Here is a 9,241-nt window from a genome sequence, read left to right as displayed (position 1 = left end):
TCGAAGCACATTCTGTGACAATAGTTTCTTTAACAAAAAACATTTTCATTTTAAACCGAAGACAATAGAAGCCAAGAATGTACATATAATGTTGAAAATTCGCTTTTTAAATAAGAGTTTTGGTATTCGCAAGACAAATGATAAAAGCCTAATATGAAAAACTCCCTACGAAAAATATATATGTATGTATATTGTAAAATGTTTTAACGTTATTAATATTCAAAAGATATGACACTTTTATATCTTTAAGGATACGAATAACGCTACACATGTATATCCCTTATTGTATTAAATATTAAGAAACAAATTTTCACAAATACAGACTATTACATTTTGTACAATAAGATATTCATTAATAAAACTGTTCCGAAATCTTTTCCAATACAAAAAAAGCCAAACAAAAATTAAATATAAGTAAAATTAAATTTAATTAATTATATGGAAATCTATGATTTTGGTTCTCTTTGTAGATGAATGTTCAAGCCTTTTTTATTCCTGAAAACCTGTTTTTAACAAAAGGAACACAGAGCTCAGAGAGGATTAAGATTCTCTTTACTGAATATCAAAATAATGTTCTGAACATTTTAGAAATTAAATCATAACGAGTATTATTAAAAATAAACGACACGGTTTGAATATATTTATTGTATATGTATCAAGTACATTTAAAATTTGAAACTTTAACATCGACTTTATATAAAGTGTTAAATATTTTTATATCTCTCGTCACATCATCAAATAATAATACAATAATCTTAATATAAATAACATCCATATGGTATCAATAGTTAATTCAGAATCCTCATTTAATATTTATTAAATTTTGTGGAATCGATTATCCTTTAAATTAATACTCTCATGTATCAGGGTTGGAAACACTGAAAACCTTATTAATTATTATATAAATATTGTTTTTCAAAATAGTATTTGTCGCATTTTTCATCTACTTGAAGTGATACATCATGACGTCATTGAGGGTTGGCAACGTTTCATTGATCGCAGACTTATATTTGGTACTCGGTGTAATCCCATTTCCATGTTTTGGTGATGCTGTTGTCATAAATTGGTGTCGCAGCTGGTGACTTTACAGCCTCTGCAGCCTGGTGAGCATAAAAAGCAGAAATGTTAAATAAATAGCATATAAATTTACCTTTTATAGTACGCCGATTCCACCCGACTCGAGTCAGGACACAATAGCTAAGTCGGTAAAGCAACTGAAATGAAATATTCCGCAGGTTCCAGATTCGAATCCTGCTCGTGTGGGTGAATTTTTCATACTTTTCTTCTAATTTCTATTCAAATACTAGCTCAACATGTTAAAACATAATTGCACTGAAACCACATCTTAAATTGCAAATAATAGCACATTATAATAAAATCGCATATTTTAATCACACCCGACATTTATTTAATATATTTACAATGATCCAAAAAAACTCTTTGAAATTTTCATTAAAAACTTATTATTAGCATATAAAATATATTGTATTTGAATATGACTTTAATGAAAGGTCGCAATGTAAAAATGCTGAGACATAAATATATACATAGAAGGATTCCTTTGAATTGAGTCTTGGGATGAATTTGAAACAAATATTATGGCTAATGGAAAAACTTTTCTTGTCTTTACCTTAATAAGAGACTCCGATTTGTATTAGGGTAAAATGAGTTTTCATTTCAGATTCGGGTAAAGCTTGAACTTACATCGAATACGTAATGGCTTTACTGTTCTTCTTTAATATAATAACAACTATGATTCATTGAAATTTTAAGTAAAAATCAACACAACAATGGACAGAGACAGAGAATATGAAATATTGTCTCATACACTAACAGCATATTAATGTAGCTTAATAGAAGATATTGCAAGTGACTCTTATTATCCACGGAAGCTATTTAAAATATTTGTTAAAGAAAATAAAACATATATATGTTAACATTAATCGCAAGCATGATTCGCAGCGGATAATTTGTGAAGTAAGTTTATTAAATACTATCGCGTTCTTCAGTGGCAGAGTTCCCAGCGGTGGTCCGAGAGGTTCGTATCGGTCATCAGAGAGCCCGCTGTCCGGGGAGGAGGCGTCGGGAGGCAGCTGGTTCATGTATCCGTGTGAGGCTTGGCTCTTGTTGACGCAGTAGTCCCCCGTGAAGGGGTTGCGGTACGCCACCACACTCCTGGGACAAACGGGTACATACAGAACACATCCATCACACGCATCACTACATCACTGAATATGAATGCTTCGAAGCTTGTAACGAAGTTTATGGACTGCTTTGTTTGCGCATTAACAACTGACTGTTCACTTAACCCTTCACTTTGTTCTCGTAGGAACATTCGTTTTAATTCTGATAGTCTGGACTACGAGTATTAGTAAAATGTTTTTAACTTATCTACTTCCCTTTAATATTCGGATTATATTACGTTTATATTCTTAATTCAATGAGAATCAAAACATCTCTAGTTTTAATTCTGTTTTAAATTAATCTCAACCTATTTTTTAATTCCTGATGATAACTAATAAAAGAGTGATTCCTGTTCATGTATTCATATAATTTATCAATCTCTTATAATTTTGTTTTTTTTTTTTTGTAAAACGAGAAAACTGTATAGAATTTACCGATAAGATATGAAATACATACACTAAACAACAATTAGTATACTTTTCTAGTAAAATATTTTAAGTTCAGGACTGAACGAATTATCCTATAATACCTCAACTGTTCACTGCCATCTTCTTGATTTTTATGAGAAAACAGTACTTTAGTCGGTCTGAGAAAATATGCTACCTGAAAAATTTACAAAACATTTAAATCAAGTCTTTATAACAACGCTCATATTCACTTCAAGTTATTTTTATTTGGAAACAGCTGATCATGTTTGCAGGACCTCACCACCGAGTGAGTAAAGATACTAACTTGCCCATTCTGTTGCATTCCGTGTATTCGGTAAATGCAAAAGCCGCAAGTGAACAGTATCAGAAGAAACTGTAATAAAAACAAGAATTTTAAGACGAATCACATTCATGAGACGAGCCTGAAAAATATAAGTCTCTTGTCTATGTTCAAACTTTTAATAGCATCTGATGACAATGCATCACATCGAACTTATTAGAATCACATTGTAGGTTAAAAATTTTATTTTATTTTTAATAGATATGGCTAAACTTACAAGTTAAGATACATTAAAATATTCTGTTGAAATAATTTGAAAATTACGTAAATTCTATTTAAAACGACTCACCAATACACTCAGTAGTATTATATCAACGTATATAATAATCATATTTACACATATAACACAATCACTTGATCATTTTGGAAGAAACTTAGGAATAACACGGGAAACTCTTGGACTGACGGTCAGTATAGTCTAGAATTGGCATCTGTCGTGCCATTGGTTAAAACAATGCAAGCCAAGTTGTGATAGGTGTATACCACGATGTTACGAGAAAACAACCAATTGGGTTATGCTACAGTTCTGATAACGTAGCATCTCAGCTTTTGTCAAAGATTATATCGCCCCAGAGATTCCCATTTAAGTCATATAAAAATATATCGTTCATGAAAAGCAATAAAAACGTATTATGTTTCGCAAACATTTAACTAGCAAACAAGTTTACACAGGTTCGTTATTTTTGAGTACTTTAACATGTTAAATATAAAATCACTTGATATTATTTTTATTTTTTCATTTACAGATATTCTTTATTACTCCACATCTACACCGTCTGCTTTGTTAACAGTCTATGAACAGTAGCGTCTACTTGGCGCCAGTTCCGTCGCGTCGTCTGCCTCTGGGACACGCATCGATCTATACTCTTGGCTCTTCACTAACTTTAAATTTTAATTTTAATTTAGTCACCACAGTCTATAACAGATCTTAGTTTGGTTAGAAAATATTTTTTTTATTTTTATTATTTTTTTTGTATCTCAGAAATCTTAAGTTCAAAATTAATTACATTTATATAAAATAAAATATATATATGCAAACCCCAATTAATACGTCTTCGTAAGTTGACAATAGACTTGGACCGGACGTAATGTTAAAGAATTCGTATATTGTATATATCGGATTTATTACAAAATTCATTATTTTAAAGACTCACTTGTTTCAGTACGTTCCAGATATTTTAAAATGAAACTTCAATTCTTCTAAATGTTCTTGTATTTCTCGAAGGTTCTTCTAAATCACATTCTTTATGATCCGCACTCGCTGAACTCTGCAGTCCGCTGTCGTGCGTCCAGACGTCATATTTATACCAGAATTCAAACATAGTTCTATTCTCTTTGATTTCGTTTTACTTTCAACAATAGTAACGACAACCAATAAGTTGTTATAATAATTGATGCCAGTCTTGATCTATTTTCATGTTGCATCCGTCATTGAAGCTGCTTGCGCCGATATATACAACAAACAGCAACGCATCACAGAAATTTCCGAAGCGATGAGGGTGGTGTGGCGGCTCACGTTATAACGAAGCAATGGGACTATAACTGCAACTGTCATTTATAAACGTTTATGGTTGTAGTAGCAACAGGAAACACTTATACAAATATGTGAGGCTGGTTTTATTAAAAGGAAAAAGTCTCATCAACGAAGCGTTGGAGACTACTTACGGTACTGTCAACGATTATAGTAAAATGAAGTCATGAAGACTATTTTGTCAGGTTCATGACTATTTCGTTCGTGGTTCTATCGTAGCTGACAATGTAATCTAAAATTCTAAACAATAAAATGACTTGCATCACATCATAAACATATCAGAAAAGAAATAATCAAAATGGTCAAGCCGTGTTAGGAATGACACGAATAATTTTGATAAGGTTAGAATGAAGTTTAACTTAGATTCTTTGTGTATTAAGCAACGTTTCTATAACTATTTATTTAGTAATAAAATTTCTTCTAATTTAATGGCAAAAGATGTCTTCACGCGCATAGATGTGAACCCCAATCCTATGGAAAACTTGCTAGAAAGCATAAAGACATGAAAACTATTGAGACTCCAAAACAGATTACTTAAAAACAGTTTTGAGATTAATTATAATACAATTATAAAACAGCTATATTCTAACTCATACATACATTTTGGACAAAAACTATACGCGTTCCCATACTAACATAACCCCGGAAAGGTTTTCACCTAAACTGCTTACTGCAACTTTTAACTTAAAGTTAAGATAACTGACAATATTATGGTTACCTTGAACAGAACATAATTAAATAATCCCTTATTTATAAACTGTATAAAATATAATTAAGCTATTTTATATAAAATAATTTAACTCCATACAAAAAAAGAAAAAATATATATCTTTTCATACAAAATCTTTCCTCTCATAGAATTATTGGGAAAATTTTAAAATGATTATGTTCTAAATCATAATATTAATGTAGTAGAGGTAAAAAAACTTTGTATCCTTTGAAAGATAACAAACGGATGAACGAGGAATTTAACACAGTCACAGTTAATACGGAGAGAAGTACACAAAATTATTTAGACGAAATGCATACATAAGCATGTTATTTAAGCTCGGTTTCATTCACACTGAGTTCGTGAAGTGTTGTAAGCAATCGTATTAAATTATTAAAATATAAACATTATACACACTACCGTAACGCTGATACGTGACAGGTTCATGAAGATTGCTTTATGTCGTGTAAACTACTGTTAAAGTTGAAGTAGCCAATTATAATACATCACATCTTCACACAGAAGATACTGTTTTCAATAAATATGATCTAATATTCTTTTTAATACATAAAATACAAACAATCGCAAATGTAACAGTTTTATTTTATTTCAGAAATAAGCATCATAAGGTCAAATAGAATGAAGCAAAATAAAATTAAGTAAATAAATTGAACAGACACAATGTAACAGAAGACGGCAAAGCCTCAGCAGCTTAGGGACGCAGTCTGCAAATAGATCTCATTGAAATATATTATCATGACTTGCATGCATTTGAATGCACATATATCTGAAAATGTAATGAGGATTTATAAAGAAGCCAGCTCCTCTATTGTAAAAAGTAGGACGGTTGATGATGGAATCTTTACCTACCGGCTTATTAACAATACGCTCAAACGAAAGGGAACATCGCATAACTGGCTTTTAGAGAATAGAACAGCACAATTAACTATCGAATAACCAATTAATAGATGAATATTATAAATAAAAAACTGATCTAAAACCAGACACTGTTTATTTGGTGTTTGATGTCGACGAACTCCAAATAAAAGGGAATCACGTTAGGGATGAATTTGAATACTCGTTTGTAACAGACGCCTGGTTTGTGCGATACATAACGTATCATGCAATTCAGTAGGAATGTTATTTACACAATCAGGTCGTGTGATATTGCTCCGTCCTCTATTACCATATCGTATAATGCTACAAGTCCTTCTTAAATAATATCTTCTTCCCCTTTTTAAGTACGGTTCTCAGATCTGATCGCATTTCACCTTTGACATCATATCGAAGACTTCGAAATTATTTACAGATCATTTTTAAATAATACACGAACGTTTGCGAATTCCACGGATCATAATGATTGGATGTCAGACATTGATGTGATAGTAAATATCGCTGAGACAACTATTATTTCGGTAGAATAAGTACTTAAAAAAATTTAAACATCACTTTAAATTAGCTACTGTGTTTATGTATATTGTTATCAAAAGTATAGTTGACAAGTAAATTTAAGAAACGAAATGAGCGTAGTGTGCAGTAACAAAAGATCCTTGCTGGTTTTGGCACGTAGTTTAAAGCTCGCGGGGCATGAATAATTTACTCCGTGGCCGCGGAATATGTGGGGCTTTCGGTGACTACACAGTCACATGCATGTTTCAATAACTATACAAATTGTTACCGAATACATAACGTTTATATTATAAAGGTAAGGAATTTACTTATTCGATATACTAAAGTTATTCCGTTACTTATTCGAATAGTAAGTATAATAGATGTTTCGTTTTAACGAAGCAAGTGAAAACATTAACTTTTCCTATTTTGTTACAACAATGTTTCTACAAACTAGTTATAGTCAATTAATAAAATGATTTATTTTCTATCAAATTATAATTTCAATATTAAAGAGACTCCACAATAAATGTTTGAACGTGTTAATGTACTTTTTATCGAAAATGATAAGTTGAAAGATTATTTTTAATTAATTGGATCATGGTGAATGAACAGTGGTGATCATAGATGTCGTTTAGGAGAGAGGGATAACGCTTTATTTAGAATAACTAGCTCTTGGAAATGGTCTGTCCGTAGAAATTTAGACATTTACAAAGAGCACTAAGATTCAACGACGATTCACAACTTGGAAATCAGATACGGAAATCAGGATTTATATCTCGGTGTAAGGATCATCAGTCACAAGGCGGTTACAAGTTGTTGCATTCATCTTCATCAGTTCGTTACATCTAAATAAAATAGTTAACGCCTTTTCTAATTCACTTCATCGCATTTTTTCTTCAAAACCAATGAAGTTTTTCAAAGTTTTTGTCGACAGTCTCTAGTCGCTAATCGATCGATCAACACTCCACGATATTAAAGGAAAGTCGAGAATTACAAAGTGGCCCTTGGTATAAGAGTAGAGAACAGCTTACGACATCTTATAATAGCTTGCGAGCTACTTAGCTCTTACAAATTTATCAAAATTGACACGGTATTGGCAGAAAATTATTATTATACTTAAAAATTATACAACACAAGTTTGTTGTCATAATAAAAAAGGACATGAACATAAATTTCATATTGTCTTTAGTTACGTAAAGTAGATATAAACATTAATGTAGTTACCGGCTGTGTTGAGTTTAGGAGAAAAGTCGCCGAAAACTAACTCGTTACCTCAACGTATAGAAACGTATTTTTAATCACTTCAGGTTTATTATAAAATTGAAACACGTAACGAAGGTCACTGACCTCGACCACGTGGAATGATGTTTTGTTTCTTGACCTTGAAAATTAGCAAAACAATATAAAAGACGATTAGCGCTCAGACTCACTTGAAAATGGAAACGAATTGAGAAAAAAATAAGGATATTTATATTAATATATATTTTGTTGTCATTAACAAAACAGTCTTGTAAGTGTGATGTGTGTAATAAAACGGTCCCAACGTCCAATCCTTCATTGATCAAATCATTGCCGTTATTCCGTTGCTTGAGTGAGAGTTCTCTTAAAAAATCCTTCAAGACGTATATTAGATTTGGGAACGATTTTTTTATAAGCGATCTCCAACCACTTTACTTTAGTATGATCTATTAACTCCATTTTAGCGCATCATTATGTACACTTAATGTATATACATGTGTATATATATATAACGAAAGATCTATTTCAATAAATTAGTCAGTCATGTATTTTTTATTAAAAATTAATATTGCTGCTACTTATTTCAATTTATTTTCTCAAATACTACGTAAAGAGTCTGAAAAGATTCACGAAGTAAATTACCATAAATAATGAGGGAAGTTATATCAAAAGAATTATGGAAATAAACTAGCCACATTCCGACTCGCGTTACAAAGTTTTCAGTTGAAATTGCTTCTTTCAACAATAATTCAGATAATTTTAAACCTTTTCTAAGAGTCATTAGATCTCAAAACATCATTTAATTTCAAAATAATGAGAGTTCCGAAGCTTGATCAAACTCGATATCTTCCAGCGAGTCAGGACGGACATATGCTAAATTTAGGCGCAAGGCTAACGGACACATGAATAATTCATCCGGCGAGCGAGTTTTGAACCGTTTAGATCCGACCACTTGATTTACATAGACGGTAATGAGCTAACAGAAAAGAATATATAAAGGACAAATCTATTAATGCAACCGCTCACAGTGTCTAATGAAAATTTGCTTACAGAAAAGCAACTACATATGTATCGCCTTTTTTAATCACCTTTTTTAATCACTGAATCACTGATCGCTCCGCGTCTTTTCGTTATTTTAGGCTTTCACACCATCATCTACACTACAATGAATTTAACGAAAACAGCAACTTTATACTTTAATTCACATTTCTTCTATACAAAAAAAAATCAAATCGGATTGCTCGCTACTGTGAAAATCACGCATTAATGAAAGTACTTTATAATATATTTAAAACAAAAAATAACTATCAGTGCCTGTCATTTGTTTATTATTTTCAAACAAAGTAAGAAAGTGACTAATAATACAAAAATTCGCTCTAATATTATCCCAAAAACGTTCACACAGTAGTGTTGTGTTC

General features: G+C 31.3%; 1 protein-coding gene across 2 annotated transcripts; it reads right to left on the bottom strand.

The window, feature by feature from the left end:
• Positions 1-674: 674 nt before the first annotated feature.
• Positions 675-3,501, bottom strand: LOC116777155 (uncharacterized). 2 transcript variants are annotated; one of them, XM_061526354.1, is made up of 5 exons: positions 3,170-3,233; positions 2,917-2,985; positions 2,714-2,787; positions 1,995-2,175; positions 675-1,100 (listed from the first exon to the last, which is right to left on the bottom strand). In XM_061526354.1, exons 2-5 carry the CDS (start codon positions 2,932-2,934, stop codon positions 1,005-1,007), a joined length of 369 nt encoding a protein of 122 aa, XP_061382338.1. In that variant the 5' UTR covers positions 2,935-2,985; positions 3,170-3,233; the 3' UTR covers positions 675-1,004. The 2 variants fall into 2 exon arrangements, with proteins under 2 accessions (XP_061382338.1, XP_032526431.1); XM_032670540.2 differs by lacking the exon at positions 3,170-3,233 and adding an exon at positions 3,242-3,501 and having other exon boundaries at positions 677-1,100.
• Positions 3,502-9,241: the final 5,740 nt, after the last annotated feature.

The sequence above is a fragment of the Danaus plexippus genome, chromosome Z, assembly GCF_018135715.1.
Source record: "Danaus plexippus chromosome Z, MEX_DaPlex, whole genome shotgun sequence".
NCBI classification, from domain to species: domain Eukaryota; kingdom Metazoa; phylum Arthropoda; class Insecta; order Lepidoptera; family Nymphalidae; genus Danaus; species Danaus plexippus.
Note: the sequence above shows the minus strand (reverse complement) of the source record. Positions and strands in the feature narration are given on the sequence as shown.